The 23,350-nt window shown below is 37.1% G+C and overlaps 1 protein-coding gene across 1 annotated transcript in view; it reads left to right on the forward strand.

The window, feature by feature from the left end:
- Muc19 (mucin 19, oligomeric) overlaps positions 1–23,350 on the forward strand; it is a 149,048-nt gene that overhangs the window by 110,240 nt on the left and 15,458 nt on the right. The window contains exons 124-154 of the mRNA XM_047549752.1: positions 444–518; positions 860–958; positions 2,214–2,309; positions 2,484–2,582; positions 3,403–3,489; positions 3,714–3,782; positions 4,016–4,105; positions 4,274–4,339; positions 4,912–4,998; positions 5,222–5,308; positions 5,988–6,062; positions 6,393–6,491; positions 8,708–8,803; positions 8,976–9,080; positions 9,278–9,343; positions 9,955–10,041; positions 10,270–10,356; positions 11,027–11,101; positions 11,416–11,514; positions 12,745–12,840; positions 13,014–13,118; positions 13,316–13,381; positions 14,055–14,141; positions 14,497–14,583; positions 15,256–15,330; positions 15,639–15,737; positions 17,501–17,593; positions 17,765–17,863; positions 19,364–19,429; positions 20,051–20,137; positions 22,002–22,097. Coding sequence (XP_047405708.1) covers positions 444–518; positions 860–958; positions 2,214–2,309; positions 2,484–2,582; positions 3,403–3,489; positions 3,714–3,782; positions 4,016–4,105; positions 4,274–4,339; positions 4,912–4,998; positions 5,222–5,308; positions 5,988–6,062; positions 6,393–6,491; positions 8,708–8,803; positions 8,976–9,080; positions 9,278–9,343; positions 9,955–10,041; positions 10,270–10,356; positions 11,027–11,101; positions 11,416–11,514; positions 12,745–12,840; positions 13,014–13,118; positions 13,316–13,381; positions 14,055–14,141; positions 14,497–14,583; positions 15,256–15,330; positions 15,639–15,737; positions 17,501–17,593; positions 17,765–17,863; positions 19,364–19,429; positions 20,051–20,137; positions 22,002–22,097 — 2,700 coding nt within the window. The remainder of the gene's footprint in view (positions 1–443; positions 519–859; positions 959–2,213; positions 2,310–2,483; positions 2,583–3,402; positions 3,490–3,713; positions 3,783–4,015; positions 4,106–4,273; positions 4,340–4,911; positions 4,999–5,221; positions 5,309–5,987; positions 6,063–6,392; positions 6,492–8,707; positions 8,804–8,975; positions 9,081–9,277; positions 9,344–9,954; positions 10,042–10,269; positions 10,357–11,026; positions 11,102–11,415; positions 11,515–12,744; positions 12,841–13,013; positions 13,119–13,315; positions 13,382–14,054; positions 14,142–14,496; positions 14,584–15,255; positions 15,331–15,638; positions 15,738–17,500; positions 17,594–17,764; positions 17,864–19,363; positions 19,430–20,050; positions 20,138–22,001; positions 22,098–23,350) is intronic.

Below are 23,350 nucleotides of genomic sequence, written 5' to 3' on the forward strand. Positions count from 1 at the left end.
GGTTCTTTATAGTTGCAGGACCCCTGCTCTGGAGCTTCTGAGACTGTAAGTCTAGAGTGGGATGATGGTTTGCTATTCTGGCTACAAATTAGAATTAACTACCCAAAACTGCAATTTTTCCTTCCTAGTCCCATTGAATGTGTAAGCCTGGAAAAAGGCCCATGCATGCATATATTTTAAAGCCACAGTTGGTTCCAATGTGCGCCTAGTTTAGAATTACTAGGTTCAACATTGTGAGCATTAAAGAAGTAGATAATAAGCAGTGTTAGTTTCAAGAATCAATATGGATTCTAAGTCATGCAAGATTTATGATGAATTTTTCTAGTGATTGAAACAGAGATTGAAAAGGATGTATGAAAGATTGAGACAATTTGAAAGCAGAATTCAGTATGATCTGAATCACTTATTCAAAGATTATGATATTATTTTTTGTTGTTTGGCAGGTACTACTGGACCATCAGTTGGCGCAACAACCAGAGCCCAAAGCAATGAAGAGACATCACCTGAAGGGAAATCAGGTGAGTAAAGGATGAGTTCAGAGATCCCGACTTTGGTTAAAATGAAGAGTCATTTGTGGGAACCCTGCTTATTTTAAAGCAAAGTAGTTGAGATGAATGTATGAAGACCCAGCTGACCCAACTCAACCTACAGAAAGATGTCTTTTAAAAAAGCAAAATGTAGAAGAAAGCCTTCAAGAAATTAACTTTAAAACAAATATCATAGGCGACTCTGGGTACTAAGTGTCTGAATTCTTTTATTCAATTTTTATATATTAGTAGGGATTGGATAGTTAGATCACCCACTAGTAGCAAAGTTCAGATAGAGTTTAGGTGAGAAGTTTCTTTGACATTTTTCTCAGGTACTACTGGAACATTAGTTCCTGTCACCTCTACAGCTGGACATGCAGGTACCTCAGCAGAACAGAGCCCCAGCTTTACCAGTCCTGGGGACACATCAGGTGAGCCTAGTTCAGAGCTAATTTTACTAGCTGCAGCCAAGAAACTATTTTCAGCAATGTTGCTCAGTATTTTTCCAAATCAAGTATGATTCTTAGGAGATAGTTTTTCATATTTAATTACCATTTAACATTTTTAGCCTTTTAACAAGTTGCCTGTGTTTTATTCAGGTCTTAAACCCTTTCCCCAGTCCCTGCAGTCTCTGCTTAACTTACCTTCCTCTTCTAACACCATGGTGCTCACAGTGTGGTTTCTGTACTAGCAGCATTCAAATTTTGTTGGATCCTGTTAGAAGGGCACATTTCTGAGTCCACCTGCCTAGAAGCAGTCAGTGTTGGGGTGGAGCCCAGCAACTGAGTTAACAAGTGTTTTAGGGAATCAATACTCAAATTGGAGAAGCACTTCTCTACAATTCCCACTCTTTTCCAACCTTCTTCCCAGTTTACACTCAATCAATTGTCATGTCGGAATGACTTTCCCAACGCTCAGTTTTCAAATGTTTTCTGCACTATAAAATACTTAAATATTTCTGATTGTTTTTAAGATAAAACTTTACATACCATTAAGAGACATTTTTCTTATATATGCACAGGACCTCTTTTTCATGCTATTATTCACAAATTCTTTGCCTCACTCTTGTTTTAATTCAAAATGCATGATTTAAATAGTTTTTGAATAAACTTTTTAATTTAAAAATACTGGACTAAAAGGATATAATTTATTCATAGCAGAAAAATAAACTGGGTAATTCTCATTGATCAGTAAACATTTAAATTTTAGAATGTTTACCATTTAGTTTATATTCAAAAAATCCGAATCAGAATTACCTGGTAACAATGATATCTCAATAAGAGATCTCTTTTTGTTATCAGACAGTCTGGTGATCTGGAACAGTTTACTCAAAGTTTGGTGCCCAAATGTGTATTCCCAGACCAAGTGAAAATAGAGATCAATCATTTAGAAATGACTTACCATCATCTTTTAACTGCTCAACAAGGCTTGTATATTGTATGCTCTTCTTTATTTAAATTTGACACCAGGATTTATTTCATAGTACTTTTACATATTTATTAGTACATTGTAATTGTACATGATATTGGACATTTTTAAAAGAAAATCTCTAGCATAGATGGGAAATAATACAAATGGGTCTTTTGCCACATCTGTTGAGAAATATCAGTTTAAATATAAGGAAGTTTATGAAGTTAAAAGATTTGATTTATGCAGAAGACAATTTGAAATGCTGCTTTTTATCAGTTGGAACTAGAGGCCCAAGTGCAACAACACATAATGGAGAGGAGGGCAGCACTCCCAGGGAACCCAGCACTGGATCTACAAGCCCAGGGCACTCAGGTAAGTCAGGATGTGCACTTAGTGTCTATGAAATGGTTGCAAATATCAAAGAATTTAGGCTGTTGGATAAATCATTAAAATGTACAAAAAGATTGAAATTTTGTCTTGGGCCTTCCAATCTCCTCCTTCAGAGGAACTAGCATATGTTGCAAGCACCTCTACTGTGTTTATCAGGTACAACAGGAGAGTCCCTGAGAGTGACCTCAGGAGCAGGCCAGGGGAGCACAACTGGACCATCAAGTACTGGAGCCATCAGTGCCAGAAGCCCAGCAGGTAAGACGGAAACTACTTAGGAGTTTATGGTGGCTCTGTTGCACGTTTTGTCAGGATCCCTGAGTGAGAATGAGATGAAGGAAAGTTAGTGATAGAGAACAGTGAAGGAACTGATAAAACTGTGAAGTGTCCTTCAAAGTGTATTTTCTTCCTAGATTCTGTGTATACTAAGTACCATTCTTCCTATTAGCAACAAGTACAAGAACAGATACATCTGTCACTGTCTCTGCAGGTGAGAACATGTCTGCAAGAACAAGTAATCAAAGAGCAGAAGCCTTATGAAAGCCAGACAGTAGACACGAGAGCTGTTTGTTCAAAACCTAGTCAGAGACAGCGTTTCCTGGAGAGCTTATCTTTGTTATTTATATGATGCCAAGTATCCAGAAGATCAGAAATAGACTATTAGATATTTGTTGTGTACCTACCATTGTGTTAGAAACTTTGTGGAAAGTAGAATAAGACTGGGAAGCATGTTTTCAAAGAATAAGTAGCACAGCAATGAAGAGGGGGAAAATTGCAAATTGAATCATAATACTGGACAATTCTAATAATAAGAGATAAGGACTTGGATGTTTAACCATTAATTGTCTACATAAGTGTTGCATTTTATTGATAATGAGTAGCTTAACAAAGTTAGTGCATTATCAAAGTTAGCTGATTTACCTTATTTACACAGAGAAAGACTTAAGATATACATGAAATTAATAGGATACATACATCCATTCTTTTAAAAGAAATCAAAGGATACTTCAGTCCCTATTCATAAAGACCCTCCTTATTGTTTTCTTAAGCTGACTTTTTTCCTCCTGGTAAATATCAGGTACACCTGGAGCATCATCTGGAGAAACCCCAGAAGCTGGAGGAGGCAGCACCCCCGAAGAATCAGGCACTATAGCCACAGGTTCAGGTGAGGTCTACCAGGTTGGATGTGATGCATCTGGAGTTATCATCCATGCCCTCCTGCAGCAGATGCAGGTCTCCAAAATCAGGTCCTAATGGAATTATATGGCTGAACTAAGGAAAGATGAAAGGATCATATCCTTCATTGTCTTTATTCTGGGGGCTCCCAAATATCCATGCAAAGAGCAGAAATAACATGTTCCCCCTTCTCCCAATGCACTGGTTCTTCAGCTTCATCCACTGCTGCCAGTCCTGGAGACTCAACTAGACTTTCTGTAACTTCGGCTAGCAGCAAATCAGGTAAGAGATGAGAGTGAAGCCCATGAGTAAAATGTAAAATGGAGAGTGTAAGTACATCCCAATTTCTATTCTCTGGACTGCGGTGAAAAACAGAAAGTACAAATGTCAGGACATGTGGCTGCTGGATAAATGATGAAAATGTTCAGAAAGATTAAAATAAGGTCTGGGATATTCCAAATGTCCCCTTCAGAGGAACTAGCATATGTTGCAAACACTGCTATTGTGTTTATCAGGTACATCAGGAGTGCCCCTGGAAGTGACCTCAGGAGCAGGCAGGGGAAGCACATCAGGTACTGGGGTCACCAGTGCTGGAAGCCCAGCAGGTAAGACAGAGCCTACTTAGAGTGTTGTAGTGGGATCAATTTCAAAAGATAACCATGGAGAACATTGAAGGAACTAATGATTATAATACAACTACAAAGTGTCCTTCAAAGAGTATTTTCTTCCTAGATTCTCTGTACATTAATAAGCACCATTCTTCTTCTCATTAGCAACGAGAGAGGTAGCTGACACATCCACCACTGCCTCTGCTGTTGAGAATACATCTGGAAGAACAGGTACTGAAGGGAGATAACTAATGTGAAATACAGAGTAGACATATGAGCTTTGTGCTTCAAGTTAGTCAGAGACAAGGTTTCCAGGAGAATCAATTATCTTTTAGATAATGCCAAATCTCAGAAATACATTGATGAGGATGACTGTGGTATTTAATATATTTTGGAGTCACTGTGAAATTAATGAAATGTGGAATAAAACTGATCCCACACAAGTCAATTTGTGAGGGGTGAAATTAACAACTATGCAGACAATAGAAGACAAGAAATAAGTAAGACAACAATCAAGGGGGAAAGATGCACACTGAATCATAAGAAAATTCTAGAAAACAGAGACAAGATATCAATGTTTAATAATAATTTTTCTCCATGGTTATTATATTTGTTAATGACAAATAGGTTAATGGGTCAGTGCATTATTACCTGATTTATCTTGCCAAAAAATTTAAGAGATTAGTGAGAATTACAGGGTAGATGAATGTATTTGACAAGAAAGCCTATTTCAAGATATATTCATAAAAGACCTTCTATTAGTTTTTCTTAAGCTGACATTTTTTTCTCCCAATAAATATCAGGTACCCCTGGAGCATCATCTGGAGCAACCCTGAAAGCTCAAGGTGGCAGCACCCCTCATCAAGCAGTTACTGAAGTCACAGGTTCAGGTGAGGTCTACCAAATTGAATGTGATGTTATCAGCAGCTATGATTCATGACCTCCTGTAGTAGATGCAGGTCTGAAAATTAGGCTTGGAATTGGAATTATATTTCTGTCCTAGGAAGACTATGAGGATCTTTTCTTCATTTTCTTATTCTGGAGATTCTCCATTATTTATAGGGTTTTCAGGAATAATCTACTTTCCCCTCATTCACCTGGTCTTATTTCCAGGGACCACAGGAGTGTCTGATGGCTCCACCACTGCCAGCAATGAGGACTCAGCTAGACCATCCACAGCCTCTGTTAGCAGCAAATCAGGTAAGTTAGAGGGAGAAGTTCATGAATTTGCAGGTATAAAATGGAGTGTCTAAGTGTGTGCTAGTTCTTTTCTGTGGAGTGTGGTTGAGTAGAAAGAGGTAGTAGGAGAAAGAAGTATGGGAGGCCAATTCTTAACCTTTGTCTGATTGCAAGGTGCAGACTGGATTAGACGGTCTTCCTATACTGAATTACAATTGTGAGAATCACTACTTTTGCCTGTGTGTCATAATAGTTGTAGAATCCCTGATCTGGAGCTTCTGAGGCTGTGGTTTTTGAGTGGGGCCATGTTTTACTAGCTATAAATCAGAACTGACTACAGAAATTTTTAACACTTTTCCTTAGCAGGCCAATTGAATGTGGAACCCTGAAAAAAGGGAACAAGCATATATATATTATAAAACCTCAGTTGATACCAATATAGAGCCTAGGTCAGAACAACTGGGCTCAAATATGTGAACATTGAAGAAGCAGATACTAAGCAATATCATTTACAGGCAATGTGATTTACCTCATGTATGGATTCTATGTAATAAAATTTTCTATGATACATTTTTATAAAAATTAAAACATAAATGGAGAAACATATACAAATACATGAAAGATATTTTGAAAGTAGGGAGCAGCATGATCTATACCACTTTATCAAAGTTCATGATATTATTTATTATTTATTTTAAAGGCACTACTGGACCATCAGTTGGTACAACAACCAGAGCCCAAACCAATGAAGTGACATCACCTGAAGCACACTCAGGTGAGCAGAGGATGGTGTTAGAGATCTTGGCTTTGGTCAAAATGAAGAGTCATCAGTGAGAATCCTGCTTATTTTAAAGTAATTGAGATAAATGTATGAAAACCCATTTGACCCAATTCAAGAAGCAGAAAGATATCTTTGATTAAAAAATGGAATAAGTAAATCAAAATGTTCAAGAAAATAATAGTAGTTATATGCAATTGTGGGTAATAAGTTACAGAATTCATTTATTCCATTTTTGCATATTAGAAGTGAAAGGACTGTTGAATCACTCAATGATAATAAAATCCAAGTAGACTGTAGGTGAGAAGTTCCTTTGGTTTTTCTCAGGTACTACTGGAACTTCAGCTCCCATCAACTCCACAGCTGGAAGTGCAGGCACCACAGCCCAACTGAGCACCAGCTTCACCAGTCCTGGGGTCACACCAGGTAAGCCCAGTTCAGAGCAATTACACTGTCCCCAGCCAAGAAACTGGTTTCAGACAATGATGTTCAGATGTTTTGCCAAATCAATTACCAGACTTAGGTGATTGTTCTTTTTATATATAATTAAAATTTAATACCATTAACCTTTCAACAAGTTGTTTTCTTAAATAATATCATGTTACACTTCCATGTTCCTACTATCTGATAGCTGGCAGCTCCCATGCAGTTTTTTTAGACAGGTTTTTCAGTATTTTCCATCTTATCAGGAAAAAACTGGAAGGTCACCAGGTATAACTTTAGGAACCATCAGGAGACTTACAAATGGCACAGCTTCCAAGCAGGTGAAACAAAGCTGTGAGGCAGATCCTATATTCCATACAGTCATTTATGTTTCACCTCAGCAATAACTCTTCTCTGAAGAGAGCCTTAGATAAGTTGGCCAATTCTATGACTTTGGGAAATGTCCAACAGCTAGTATTTGCAGTTACATGAAGCATTAGTGATATAGTTTTATGGCCCATTAAATTGTCTGATTTACTTTCAAATATTTTCTTTTTAATTTAGTCAACCTTAACACCATTGATTTTATTTGTTGTTATTTTCATGAGATGAAAAAAATAACAAAAGTTCTCAAGTTTGTAAAGCCTGGTTCAAACATGGATTGGGAAGCCTCTTGGACATAAACTGGCTCCCCAGTTCTGTGACCTGTGTGTAAAAGAGCACACACCTAACAAAAACCAAGGAAAATATGCTTGTGCATCCTTGATTAAATCCTATCATTGTTAGGTTGAAGAATACAATATTACTAACAGTATTTAAGCATAGATATTTTAGATTGAAAACAGACACAACTAAATTTTACAAATGTCTCTAATGTTGGTAAAAACTTCTTAAAGACCTTCAAGTGTCTTTTCCTTGCATTCCATTTTCCTGTGTTTTAATCAAGTGTTAAACCCTTTCCACCAGGCCTTGCAGTCCCCCACCTAGCTTACCTTCTTTCTCTAACACCATGATACTTACTGTGTGGTTCCTGGTCCAGCAGCATTAGAATTCTGTGGAAACTTGTTAAAAGTGCAATTTATGGATCCACCAACCTAGAATTAGAAAGTATTGAGGTAGAGTTCAGCAGACTGTGTTAAAAAGTATTTTGGGTATCAATGTTCATTTGGAGAAGCACTTCTTTACAGTTTCTACTGTTTTCCAATTTCCTTCCCAGTTTCCACTCCCTTGTCAATGCCATGTCAGAATGACATTCCCAAATCTCAAGTATCAACTTCTGTCTACTCTATTTAAAATGCTTTAATAGTTCTTATGGCTTTTAAGGTAAATCAAACTGTTATTACCATTAAGAGGCACCTTTTTTTCATAGGTGCACCGGCATATTCCTTATGCATTTATTTACTAAACTACACCATTGTTTTGTTGTTCCTCTATGTATTTTTGCAAAGCTATTGTTTTGATTTAAATTTCATGAATTAAATTATGTTCTAAATACACTGCATTTTATATTGTTACTGGATTAAAATACATAATTTATATACTGCAGGGATGTTTTTAAAAAACTGGTTATGTCCAATTAGATCTGTAAAATTACTGAAATTTAGAGTGGACAAATTAGTTTACATTCACAAAAATTTGAATAAAAAATACTTGGGTAATAATGAGATCTCAAGGAGTAATCTCTAGGTTATCACACAGAAAGTACAATGATTTGCAAAAGGGCTACTCAAAGTTTGGTGCACAAAAGTGGGGCTCCAAGTGTTTGCTCAGGTTTTGTGATGTGATGAGAACTGAAACCAAGGGCAAACATTTGGAGATGTAGTATTGTGTCACAGTAATCATTTAGCTGTTGAATAAAGGCTTATATATTATATGACCTTGTAAATGTAAATTTTAATATTACAAAGTATTAAATTTTAATATTACTTGATATTAATATTATGGGATCTCAAAAAGAATGCCTCTAACACAGATTGAAAAACAACAAATCAGTCAATTACCACAGATTGCATAAAAACATTGGTTAGAGTAAAATCAGGAGTAAAGGGCTGGAGAATGATTCTTTGATTTTTTCAACCTACACCTGGGAGACTAGAGCACATTACTTAATCACATTGGATAAATGAGAAGAATAATGATGCCTCTTTCAGAGTATGTTTATGAGGTTAAAAGATTCGATTTATGCATAAGGAAATTTGAAATGCTTTTTTTAAAAGCAGGAGGAACAAGAAACCCTACTACACCAACACCTACTGGGGAGGAGGGCAGCACACCCAGCAAACCCAACCCTGGAGCTACAAGCCAAGGAACCTTAGGTAGGTCAGGATGTGCACTTTGTACCTATGAAGTGCATACAAATATCAAAGCTGTAGACTGTTGGACACATCCTGCAAATGTCCAGAAAGATCAAAATTTTGCCTTGATCTCCCAATGTCCTCCTTCAGAGGAGCTAGCATATGTTTCAAGCACTGCTACTGTGTTTTTCAGGTACATCAGGTACAGGCACGTCCCTGGGAGTGACCTCAGGATCAGGCAGGGGCAGTACATCTGGACCATCAGGCACTGGGTCCACCAGTGCTGGAAGCCCAGCAGGTATGAGGGACACTTCTTAGGGGCTCGTGCTGGGGTCCAATACAAGTGTGTAAGCTCCCCAAATGTGAGAATGAGATGAACAGAACCATGGAGAACATTGAGGGAAATAATGTCAAAACTAAAACTATGAAGTTTCCTTCAAAGAATGTTTTCTTCCTAGCTCTCTGTACACTAAGCACCATTCTTCTTCCCTTTAGCAACCAGAGGAGGAGCTGAGGCAGCCACCACTGTCTCTGCTGCCGAGAACACTTCTGGAAGAACAGGTACTGAGGGAACATAAGCAACATGAAATCCAGGCAGTAGACATGAGAGTTGTTTGACCAAAACGTAGTCAGAGGCAGGGTTTCCTGGGGAATCTGACCATTATGGTTGAGGTGATGCCAACTCTCCAGAAGAGCATGAATATATCAAGTAAGAGTTCTGTTCTTAATAAATTTTAGAGTCTCACTGTGGAATATGCTGAAATAATAGGGAAATATGACTTATCTCACCCAGTGCCAAGTGGGAAATGGTAAAATTATCTGCCATGTAGGTTTAGAAGACAAGGAATATGTAAGGTAGCAATTAAGAAATTTTAGATGCAAACTGGATCATTAAATAGTTCTAGTATACAAAGAAAAGGATATAAAATTTTAATCATTATTTTTTGGCATGATTATAATATTTTAAAAAATAAATGTCTTAATTGAATCAGTACATTTTCAGAATTATCTGATTTATCTTATTTACCCTGAGAAAGAATGTAAGATGCCAGTGAATTTTATAGGATAAATCTATCTGTTATTTTAAAGTATATTCCAGATCATTTGTATAAGAAGTTCCTCTTTTGGTTTTCTAAGGCTGACTTCTTTTCTTTTTTCCTGATAACCATCAGGTACACCTGGAGTATCATCTGGAGCAACCCCTGAAGCTCAAGGTGGCAGCACCTCTGGAGAAGCAGGCACTGGAGCCACAGATTCAGGTGGGTTCCACCAGGTCAGAGGTGAAGGATCAGCAGTTATGATCCATGTCCTCCCGCAGCAGATTCAGGTCTGTGGACTTAGGTCCTAACTTGAATTAGATTGCTCTCCTAGGAGAGTTTATGAGGATCTTTTCTTTCATTTTCTAAATCTGAAGACTCTAAATTATTTATAGGGTTTGCAGGAATAATATTCATTCTTCAAACTCCATATAATGTTTTTGGCTCTAGGGACCACAGGAGTGTCTGCAGGCTCCACCACTGCCATCCATGGAGACTCAGTTAGATCATCCACAGCCTCTGTTAGCAGCAAAGCAGGTAAGTTAGAGGGAGAAGTTCATGAATTTGCAGGTGTAAAATGGAGTGTGTAAGTGTGTGCTAGTTCTTTTCTATGGAATGTGGTGGAGGAGAAAGAGGTAGTAGGAGAAAGAAGAATGGGAGGCCAGTTCTTGACCAATAGTTTATCAGGTTGTTGTGAACAGGCTGGATTAAATGGTCTTTCTATACGGCCTTGAAATTGTGAGAATCCCTGCTTGTGCCTATAAGTCATAGTAGTTGCAGAACTCCTGATCTCACACTCCTGGTGAGTCTACAGTGAGAACATGGTTTAGTGTGTTGACTCACAATTAGAATGACCAATGACCACTGAAAATTTTAACATTTTTACTTCTAAACACATTGAATGTGGAAATTTGAAAAAAAGACCCACACATGTGTATATTTTAAGCCTCTATTGTTTCAATATACAGCTTAGTTCAGAACCACAAGGTTTAATTTGTGAACATTTAAAAAGTAGATAGAAAGAAAACTGATTTGCAAGAAATATGATTAGCTTTACTAAAGGATTCTAGCTGTAAAAGATTTTATGATGAATTTTTTGAGAGATTGAAAAGAAATGGGGAAGTATCCAAAAATAAATGAGATATTTTGAAAGCAGGGTGCACCATTATGTGTATGATCAATATATTATGAATTGTTTGTTTTGAAGGTACTCCTGGATCATCAATTGACACAACAACCAGAGCCTCAAGCAATGAAGTGACATCCCCTGAAGGGAACACACGTGAGTAGAGTATGAGTTCAGACGTTTTGACTTTTGTCCTGTTTTGAAGCAAAGAGGTTGAGGTGAATCTTCAAAGAACTAGCTGACACAATTTGAGATGAAGAAATATGTCTTTTTTTAAAAAAATGCAATAACTAATCCAAAACATTTGAGAAAACCTTAAAACACAAAACCATAGGCAATTCTGGGTACTATGTCACTGGATGCATTTGTTGAAATTTTAACTATTAGGTGTGAATGCACAGTTAGATCACCCATTGGTAATAAAGTCCAAGTAGATTTAAGGTGAGAAGTTCCTTCGATGTTTATCTCAGGTGCTACTGGAACTTCAGTTCTCACCACCTCCATGTCTGGAAGTGCAGGCACCACAGCAGGACTGAGTCCAAGCTCCCCCAGTCTTGGGGCCACATCAGGTAAGCCCAGTTCAGAGCAATTATACTGGTCCCAGCCATGAAACTGGTTTCAGGCCATGCTGCTCAGACAATATTTTTCCAAATCAAATACCAGACTTAGGTGATTGTTCTTCATATAAGATTAAAATTTAATATCATTAGCTTTTCAATAAGATGCTTCCTTGTACCATATCAACTCACATTTACTTGCTTCCACTGATTGTTGGCAGACCTCATGCAGGTTTTATTTTGTTTTTGTTTTTGATAGTTGTATCATTTTTTTTTCAACCGTCATCAGGGACAACTAGAAGTCACTAGGTATATCTTTAAGAACTTGTAGGGATGTCTAAGTGACACAGCTTCCAATCAGGTGAAACAAAGATATGAGTCAAACACAATATTGCAACAAACATCTGTTTCACTGCCATGCTAACTACTCTGAGTAGAGCCTCAAACAAAGGGGCCAATGTAAGAGGTATACAAGTCAGTTCCAAGACTTTGTGCAGTTCATGCACGTGATTAGTTGTTGTTTTGATTTAAAATTAATGACAGTCTTTTAAGTAAACTGTAGTTTACATTGAAATTACTGGTTTAAATGATGTGGTTTATACATAGAAGGAAAATACACAAACTGGGTAATGCTAACTGAATCAGTAAACTTAAGAGAAATTTAAAGTGTTGACCATTTTGTTTATATTCCTAAAGTCTGAATCTGAATTACTAGGGCAATAAGGATATCTCATTCAGTGATCTTTTCCAGTTATCAGACTGAACAGGGCTATTCAACGTTTTGTCTATGAGTGTGTGGCTCATGGAGTGTTTGTTAATAACACATATTGTGATAAGAAGAGAAACAGGGAGCAAGCATTTGGAAACAGAGCATTTAATGTAAAAGTCTTTAACTGTCGAATAAAGTTTGTATGTTACATGATCTTATTTACTTAGATTTTGTATCAGTGTTTATTTATAGCATTTTTAAACAATGCCTCTAGGATAGATTAGAATGATAAAAATTGACCTGTTTTCACAGATCTGTTGAGCAGCACAGGTTACAGGATAAAATTAGGGATAGGGGACTGAAGTTTGGCTCTCCTGATTTTCTGGTTCCCAACTGGACCACTAGAGCACATCACTTAACCATTGTTGATAAACTAGAAGAATAATGTAGTCACTTTCAGAGGATGTTTATGAGGTTAAAAGATTCGATTTATGCATAAAGAAATTTGAAATGCTTTTTTTTTTTTAAATCAGGAGGAACAAGAAACCCTACTACACCAACACCTACTGGGGAGGAGGGCAGCACACCCAGCAAACCCAACCCTGGAGCTACAAGCCAAGGAACCTTAGGTAGGTCAGGATGTGCACTTTGTACCTATGAAATGCATACAAATATCAAAGCACGTAGACTGTTGGACACATCCTGCAAATGTCCAGAAAGATCAAAATTTTGCTTTGATCTCCCAATGTCCTCCTTCAGAGGAGCTAGCATATGTTTCAAGCACTGCTACTGTGTTTATCAGGTACATCAGGTACAGGCACGTCCCTGGGAGTGACCTCAGGATCAGGCAGGGGCAGTACATCTGGACCATCAGGCACTGGGTCCACCAGTGCTGGAAGCCCAGCAGGTATGAGAGACACTTCTTAGGGGCTCGTGCTGGGGTCCAATACAAGTGTGTAAGCTCCCCAAATGTGAGAATGAGATGAACAGAACCATGGAGAACATTGAGGGAAATAATGTCAAAACTAAAACTATGAAGTTTCCTTCAAAGAATGTTTTCTTCCTAGCTCTCTGTACACTAAGCACCATTCTTCTTCCCTTTAGCAACCAGAGGAGGAGCTGAGGCAGCCACCACTGTCTCTGCTGCCGAGAACACTTCTGGAAGAACAGGTACTGAGGGAACATAAGCAACATGAAATCCAGGCAGTAGACATGAGAGTTGTTTGACCAAAACGTAGTCAGAGGCAGGGTTTCCTGAGGAATCTGACCATTATGGTTGAGGTGATGCCAACTCTCCAGAAGAGCATGAATATATCAAGTATGAGTTCTGTTCTTAATAAATTTTAGAGTCTCACTGTGGAATATGCTGAAATAATAGGGAAATATGACTTATCTCACCCAGTGCCAAGTGGGAAATGGTAAAATTATCTACCATGTAGGTGCAGAAGACAAGGAATAAGTAAGATAGCAATCAAGAGGGGAAAGGTCATATATCCCATTTGTTTACAATTAAAAAAAAAGAATATTTTACAAAAAAAAAAGAGGGGAAAGGAGACAAAACTGGATCATAAGGCAGTTCTAGTATATAAAGGAAAGGATATCAATGTTTAGTCATGGTTTTTTGGTACAATTACTATATTTTTAACAACAAATATCTTTATTGAATCAGTACAGTACCAGAATTATCTGATTTACCTTATTTACCCTGAGAAAGAATGTTAAGATGCCAGTGAATTTTCTAGGGTAAATCAGTTATTTTAAAGCATATTCCAGAAAATGTGTATAAGTCTCTCCTTTGAGTTTCTTAAGCTGACATCTTTTCTTTTTTCCTGATAACCATCAGGTACACCTAGAGCATCATCAGGAGTAACCCCTGAAGCTCCAGGTGGTAGCACCCCTGGAGAAGCAGGCACTGGAGCCACAGATTCAGGTAAGTTCCACCAGGTTGGATGTGAAGGATCAGCAGGTATGATCCATGCCCTCCTGCAGGAGATTCAGGTCTATAAAATCAGGCCCTAACTGGGATTACATTGTTGGACTAAGGAAATTATGAGGATCTTTTCCTTCATTTTCTAAGTAGGTTCAAATTCTGAATTACTGAAACAGAAATAGAAACATGTATATAAAGAAAAAGGAAAGATACTTTGAAAATTGATCAGCACGTTCTGTACTAGTTAAACAAAAGTCTTGATATTGTTTTCTAAATCTGGAGTGTCTCAGTTCTTCAAAGGGTTTGCAGAAATAATATGCATTCCCTAACCTCATGCACCTGTTTTTGGCTCTAGGAACCACAGGAGTTTCTACAGGCCCCACCAGTGCCAGCCATGGAGACTCAGTTAGAATAGCCACAACCTCTGCTAGCAGCAAGTCAGGTAAGGTAGAGGGAGTAGTTCATGCTTTTATGATAGTAAAATAGAGTGTGGAAGTGTGTCCCAGTTCTTTTCAATGCAATGTTGTGGAGAGTAGAAAGAGGAAGTAGAGAATGAAGAATGTGAAGTCAAAATACTTGACCAAGCATTTCTCATGTAGCAGTGTGTCATCTGGATTAGATGGTCTTTCTATAGTATCATACAATAGTGAGGTTCCCTACATGTAACTGTGGTCCATAATGGTTGTGGGATTCCTGACCTGGAGCTTCTATGCTTTGAGTCTATAGTGAAGATGTGGTTTGCTATGATGGCTAAAAATAAGATTTGACTTCAGAAAATTTTCCATCATAGACCCACTGAACATGGAACCTTGGGGGAAATTTCATATATACATATATTTTAACACCTCAATTGGTTCTAATGTTCAGCATTAGGTCAGAACCACTAGTTCAAATAAGTGAATATTAAAAAATTAGACAATAAGCTATCCTAATTGCAAGCAAATATAATTAATCTCACTAAAGGATTCTAAGTCGTACAGATTTTATGTTTGAATTTGGAATTATTGGAACAGAAATAGAGAAGTATATACAAAAAAAGAAAGCTTAAAAACAGATTAGCATGATATATATTAATTGACAAAGATTTTTATATTGTACTTGTTTCTTTTGAAAGGTACTACTGGAACCACAACTGGCAGAACAACCAGAGCCTCAAGCAATGAAGTGACATCACCCGAAGGGAACTTAAGTGAGTAGAGCATGAGTTCAGAGGTCCTGATTTTTGTCCTGTTTTGAAACAAAGTAGCCGAGATGAATCTATGAAGACCTAGTTGACCCCATCAGAAGAAGAAAGATGTCTTTCTAAAGAAAATGCAACTAATTTGAAACATTTAAGAAAACCTTAAAACACAAAACCATAGGCAATTCTGGGTACTATGTCACTGGATGCATTTGTTGAAATTTTAATTATTAGGTGTGAATGCACAGTTAGATCACCCATTGGTAATAAAGTCCAAGTAGATTTAAGGTGAGAAGCTCCTTCGATGTTTATCTCAGGTGCTACTGGAACTTCAGTTCTCACCACCTCCACATCTGGAAGTGCAGGCACCACAGCAGGACTGAGCCCCAGCTCCCCCAGTCTTGGGGCCACATCAGGTAAGCCCAGTTCAGAGCAATTATACTGGTCCCAGTCAAGAATCTGGTTTCAGGCCATGCTGCTCAGACAATATTTTTCCAAATCAAATACCAGACTTAGGTGATTATTCTTCACATATAATTAAAATTTAATTTTAACCTTTCAATAAGTTATTTCCTTAAATCATATCATGTTACAGTTACATGCTCCCACTCTCTGATAGTTGGCACCCCCCCCATGTAGTTTTTAGCCTGATGTTTCAATTTTTATCAACCTTCATCAAGGTCAATGAGAGTGCTACCTGGTAAAACTTTAGGAATCCATAGGGGATGTACAACTGACACAGCTTTAGAGCAGGTAAAACAAACATATGTGACAAATCTAATATTTATGCAGCCATTGATGTTCACCACAGTCATAACTCTCCTCTGAGTATAGCCTCAGATAAATTGCAAAATTTAAGAATTACACATGTCAATTCCATGACTTTGGGAAATATTCAACAGTATTTTCAGTTACATAAAACATTAATGATATAATTCTATGGCCCATTAAAATGTCTGATTTAAGCTCAAGTGTATTGTTTGTAATACAATTGATCTTTACAACATTATATATCATTATTTCCCCTCCCTCTCATTTCCTTCTACATAATATAAAGTTCCTCCATTCTTCTCTCACTCCTCACCCCCCACCCCCATTATATATAATCATCCACTTATCAGGAAAAACATTTGGCCTTTGGTTTTTTGGGATTGGCTTATTTCACTTAGCATGATATTCTCCAATTCCATCCATTTATTTGCAAATGCCATAATATTATTCTTCTTTATGGTTGAATAATATTCCTTAGTGTATATATAGAATAGTTTCTTTATCCATTCATCTGTTGAAGGGAATCTAGGTTTGTTCGACGATCTAGCTATTGTGAATTTTTTTAAAATTAATGTCTTAGATAAAACTTGATATAGCATTGAGACATTTGTCTTGTGTGTGTAGGACTTCTTATGAATTTATTGATGAATCTATGGCATGATTGTGTTTCTCCTATATTATTTTTGATTATTCATTGTTTTGATTTAAAATTTATGACACAAAGTGTTTTGAATAAGTTGTTGTTTACATTGAAATTACTGGGTTAAATGATATAGTTTATCCACAGCAGAAAAATAAAGAAACTTGGTAACTCCAATTGGATCAGTAAGCTTATTGAAATTTAAAGTGTTGACCATTTTGTTTATATTCAGAAAATTTGGACTCAGAATTACTTGGGTAATAAGGACATCTTATTTAGTGATCTCTTTTTGTTATCAAACAGTAAGGTATTTGAAAACAGGGCTACTCAAAGTTTGGTGCACAGATGTTTGTTTAGGTCCCAGACTGTTTATTAATGGTCCTTGATGTGGTAAGAAGTGAAACAGAGAGTAAGCATTTGGAACATAGTGTTTTAACATAATCATCTTTTATTGTTGAATAAAGTCTTATATATTGTCTGATCTTTTTTTTTAAATCTGAATTTACATATTGCATTTTTCAAAGCATTCATCTACCATAGATTAGAAATGATACAAATTGGTCTGTTTCCACAGATCATTTGAGAAGCGCCACGTAGAATGTAAAGTTGGAATAGAGTGCTTGAATGTGCCTCCTTGATTGGTGTTAATCATCTGGTGACTTGGGTCCCAACACTTATCCAAATCAATAAATGGGAAGAATAATGTTACTTGACCGAAGGATTTTCATGAAGTCAAACCATTTTTGAAATGCTATTTTTTATCAGTAGGAACAGGAGGCCCTACTACACCCATACCTGGAGGGGAAGAAGACAGCACACTTAAGGAACCCAACACTGGAACTGCAGGTCAAAAGAACTCAGGTAAGTCAGATGTGCACTTTAGTGCCTATTAGATGGTACAAATATCTAAATAGATAGGCTATTAGATAAATGGTGAAACTATACAAAAAGACTGATACATTTTTTGAATCTCAAATCTTTCCCTCCAGAAGAACTAGCATATATTGCAATTGCTGCTACTCTTTTTATCAGGTACAACAGGAGAGTCTGTTAGCACAACTTCAGGAGCTGCCAGGGAGAGCACACCTGGAGCATCAGGCCCTGGGTCCACTAGCTCTGGAAGCCCGGCAGGTAAGGCGGAGTCTCCTCTGGGATTGTGATGGATCCAATTCAAGGTCTGTAAACCCCAGAGTGTGAAAATGAGGTTAAGGAAAGATAACCAGGGACAATGTTGTAGAATTAGTGACAAATGAAACTATGGAATGTTCAGCTCAAAGCTCTAGAAAATGAAGAACAGATTAACACCAAAAGCAGTAGAATACAGTAAATAGTTAAAATCAGAGCTGAAATCACGGAAATTTAAACAAAAGAAACAATAAAAAAATTGACAAAATAAAAGTTGGTTCTTTGAAAAAATAATCAAAATTGATAAACCCTTAGCCACACTAACAAAGAGAAGGAGAGAGAAAACTCAAATTACTAAAATTCAGAATGAACAAGGAAATATCACGACAGACACGATTGAAATACAAAACATAATTAGAAGTTATTTTGAAAATCTATACTCCAACAAAATAGAAAATCTCGAAGACATCAATAGATTTCTAGAGACATATGAATTACCTAAACTGAACCAGGAGGACATACACAATTTAAATAGATCAATTTCAAGTAAAGAAATAGAAGAAGTGATCAAAAGCCTACCAACAAAGAAAGTCTGGGACCAGATGGGTTCTCAGCCGAGTTCTACAAAACCTTTAAAGAAGAGCTCATTCCAATACTCCTCAAAGTATTCCATGAAATAGAAGAGGAGAGAACCCTCCCAAACTCATTCTATGAAGCCAATATCACCCTGATACCTAAACCAGACAGAGACACATTGAGGAAAGAAAATTTCAGACCAATATCCTTAATGAACATCGACGCAAAAATTCTCAACAAAATTTTAGCAAATCGCATACAAAAATATATTAAAAAGATAGTGCACCACATCAGTCAAGTGAGTTTTATCCCAGGGATGCAAGGTTGGTTCAACATATGAAAATCAATAAGTGTAATTCACCGTATCAACAGACTTAAAGTCAAGAATCACATGATTATTTCGATAGATGCAGAAAAAGCATTTGATAAAATACAGCATCCCTTCATGCTGAAAACACTTGAAAAAATAGGGATAGTGGGAACATTCCTTAACATTGTAAAGGCTATCTATGTTAAGCCCACAGCCAATATCATTCTAAATGGTGAAAAACTGAAAGCATTCCCCCTAAAAACTGGAACAAGGCAGGGATGCCCTCTTTCACCACTATTCAACATTGTCCTTGAAACTCTAGCCAAAGCAATTAGACAGACCAAAGAAATTAAAGGGATATGAATAGGAAAAGAAGAACTCAAACTATCCCTATTTGCTGACAACATGATTATGTATTTAGAGGAACTGGAAAATTCCACCAGAAAACTTTTAGAACTCATAAGTGAATTCAGTAAAGTAGCAGGATATAAGATCAATGCTCATAAATCTAATGCATTTTCATACATAAGTGATGAATCCTCAGAAAGAGAAGTTAGGGAAACTGAAAGTGTTTTCTTCACAACTACTCATGCATTAAACTCCATCTTTCTTCCTATTAGGAACAAGTGCAGAAGCAAATGCAGCCACCACTGTCTCTGCTGGTGAAAACACATCTGGAAGAACAGGTACTAATGGAGCTTAACCAGTGCAAAATCCAGGCCATAGACATGAGAGATATTTGCTCAAAATTTAGTAAGGGATAGGCTTTCCTGGGGAATAGGACCATTTTTATGTGTGATGCCAGGAGTCCAAAAGATCAGAAATATGGCCACAAATATTTGTTGTTTAGCCAATATTGTGTTTTATCCTTTATGGAATATAGTCAATTAATAGGCTAGGGTATCTGTTCTCACTCCAATTCATTCTAGTCAGTCATGGATTAATATTCATGTATAGATAGTTAACAAGAGAATAAGCAGAAATCAAGGGGAGAGAAGGTGTACACTGTAGCATAAGGTTATGCTAAAAACAAGACAAACTCATTTACTGTTCAACCTTTAATTATCTGCATGATTACTATGTTTATTAGGAAAGAATTTCTTAAGGATATCAGTACATTGTACTTTATTAGGATTACATGATTCACCTGATTTTACTTGAAAAGGAACTTAGGAAACCACTAAAGTTTATGGGGTAGGTACATCCACTTTTTTGAAACAGGAAAAAGGAAGCATGTTTTGGATTCTATTGTATGCTAATGTTAGGTTAACTTAAGATGATATTTTTTTCCTCCTGATAAATGTCAGGCACACCTGGACTATTGTCTGGAGCAACTTCTGGAACCATTGGTGGCAGTACCCTTGGAGAAGCAGGAACTGGAGCCACAAGTTCTGGTAAGATCCACCATCCTGGATGTGAACCCTCTGCAGGTTCTCATTCCCTCTTTCTGTAATCCATTGTCAATAAAATTAGACTATAACTGGGTTTAGAATGCAAGGCTGAGGAGATTGGAGAAATAGTGTCTTTGTTTTTCTGGAAACTTCCAAGTAATCATTGTAATGCCAGGAATGATGTACATGCCCTCCTCTCTTCTGCATGTGCTCTTGGTTCCAGGGACCATAGGACTGTCAGCAGACTCTGCTGCTGCCAGCCCTGGAGTCTCAGCTAGACCATCTCCCACCTCTGTTAGCAGCAAGTCACATGAGTAAAACGGAGGAATCCACAAATCACAGGGGTCTAATGGAATGTGTGGTCTCTTTGTACATGGAGCATTGTGAAGACTGGAAAGAGACTAGAGTTAGCTCAGATTGTGACCAGTACTTTAGCAGGTGGCAGTCACACTTCTGAATGGGATGGTATTGCTCTCATTTTGTAGAATTAGTAGGATCCCTGAGTGTGCTTATGGATCATAATTGTAGAACTACTACCTTGGAGCTTCTGAGTTTTTAGGTTTGGAGTGGGGTTGTGCTTTGCATCCTAGCTACAAAGTAAAAGCTATCAGGAAGAAATTTTTGAAAATACATACTGTCAGTTACTTCACTGAGTCTTTGAATCTGGAACACTGGAAGAAGGTCATAGCAGAAGTATATTTTATGACTTCCTGGTTGGTTCCAATGTGCAGCCTGGGTTAAGAAGTAATGGGATTGAATATCTGAGCAGAAACATAAAATAATAAGTAATCTATTTATAAGCAGCAAATAAATTAACACATGCATATTAATGATTTGACAAGATTTTTTTTTACTTTTTCCATTTTAAATTTATATTTGTGATTTTTAAAATGGAGACATGAAAACTGTACACAAATATAAGGTACCATGTGTTGTTTGTATAATGTTCAAATCAGAGTAATTGTATCAATTCATGAATAATCTTTCATTCAAAATACTTCATCTAGCTTTTTGAAACTTGCAATACAGTATCTTTATCTAAAGGCACCCTACTTACAGCAGAATCTCAGAACTCATCTTACGTATTCCTACTTGAACTTAATGATGGTTGAACAACTTTTCACCATGCTCCATTCCCCATGCTGTCCCCAGCTCCAGTGAACTACTATTCTTCTCACAACTTATATGAGATAATCTAGCTATTTTACATTCCACATAAGAGTTGAGATTTGGGTATATTTGTCTTTCTCTGCCTGTTTTATTTCACTTATAATAAGGACTTTGAATCTTATTCATGATGTTTCTAATGACAGGACTTTGCCCTTTATAGGGTCAAAGTAATAGTCCATTGTGTATATATACTGTTTTTTTTTTTACCACTTCATTGGTTGATGGATAATTAGGTTGTTTCCATTTATTAACTATTGTGAATAGTGCTACAAAAATATGGGGGTGCAGATATCTCTTTGACAAAGAGATTTCATTTACTTAGACTATGTATCCAGTAGTGGGAATTCTAGGTCAAATGGTATTCTACTTTTAATTTTTTGAGGAATCATTGTGCTCTATTTCATAGCAGCTGTACCTATTTACATTCCCACTAATAGTATTTATAGGTGCCCCATTCTGCACATCCTTTACCAGGACTTCTTAATTTTTGTATTTTTGATCATAGTTCTTACTGAAGAGAGTTAATATCTCATTGTGGTTCTGATTTACTTTCCCCGATGATTATTGATGTTTATTGTTATTCTATTTATTCCATTCTATTTATTCTATTCCCTATAGTAGGAATAATTGGAGAGTTAGAGCACTCATTGATAATAAAGTCCAAGTAGGTGAGAAGTTCTTTTGATGCTTTTATCAGAATCTACTGGAAATTCAGTTCCCATCACCTCCACAGCCGGAAGTGCAGGCACCACAGGACTGAGCCCCAGCTTCACCAGTCCTGGGGACACACCAGGTAAGCCCCGTTCAGAGCAAGGAACACTGGCCTCAGATTAGCAAATGATTTGAAGCAATGTTACTCAGACAGTTGTTTTCCAAATCAAATATTGGACCTAAGTGATTATTCCTCATATGTGATTAAATGTAACATCCTAATCCTTCAAAGGTTGTTTTCTCAGCATAGATCATGTTGCAGTCATAAGCTCCCACTTCCTAAGTAGTTCAAAGTGCTCAGGCACTTCTTTAGGCAGGTATTTCTTCCTTCTGTACCTTATCAGTGACAACTAGAGTGTCACAAGGTATGATCACCACAGCTGGCAATGATAAGTGACAAAGACTTTAAAGGAGGTAAGACCAATAGGAGTCAAATGCTCCACTTATACAGGGTGTTTCTACAGGACATCTCAGTTTCCTATCGCAACAATTTTACTCTGCGTGGTGTAGCCTATGATAAAGGAGACAGGTGTCAGGGATACTAAGTGAGTTGGAAGATTTTCAGGAAAATACTATAATGAATATGTTATTAAATGTTAGTGATGGAGCTATTTGGCACCCTACAATTTTTTAATTATGGTAAAAATGCATACCCTGTCAGCTAGTGAATATTACCACCATGGTAGTTATGGACTCCTGAGCCTCATGGGCAATAACTATCTTCCCAGTTTGGTGATCTGTGTGTAAGAGCTCACATCCAACAAAAACCAAGGAGAATATGCCTGTTCTTGACTAAATTTAGCAACTATGAATGTCATGAATAAAATATTCATATTCTTTAATCCTAGATAGTTTGATTAAAAGCAAAGGAGCCTGAGTTTAACCCTGACACTCATCCAATCAGTTAGTAAGTTTAAGGACCTCTGAACTGTCTTCTCCTTTGAGGCCCACTTGCCTGAGCTTTGGTTGGGGTATTAAACATATTCTATCCAGTCTGGGCAGTCCTCTCCCTAGATCACCTTTCAGTGACACAGTGGTACGCAAAGTATGATTTATGAACCAGCAGCATCAGCTCTCCTGGGAACTTTTAGACTTGCACGTTTAGTGGCCTGTTTCCCTAGCATCATCAGCCATTGGAGGAAGTCCACCGACACATGTAAACAAGGTGTTTAGGCAGTGATGCTCTTTAGAGTAGAGAAGCATTGCTCTATCATTTCCACTCTTTCTGCACTTCACTCCTAACTTGCACTCTAAGGTAAATACTATGGCACAATAGATTTCTCAAAACTTGTAACAAGGATCTTACAGCATTGAATACAAACTTGAGTTTTGTAA

This window comes from Sciurus carolinensis, chromosome 4 (assembly GCF_902686445.1).
Source record: "Sciurus carolinensis chromosome 4, mSciCar1.2, whole genome shotgun sequence".
NCBI lineage: Eukaryota > Metazoa > Chordata > Mammalia > Rodentia > Sciuridae > Sciurus > Sciurus carolinensis.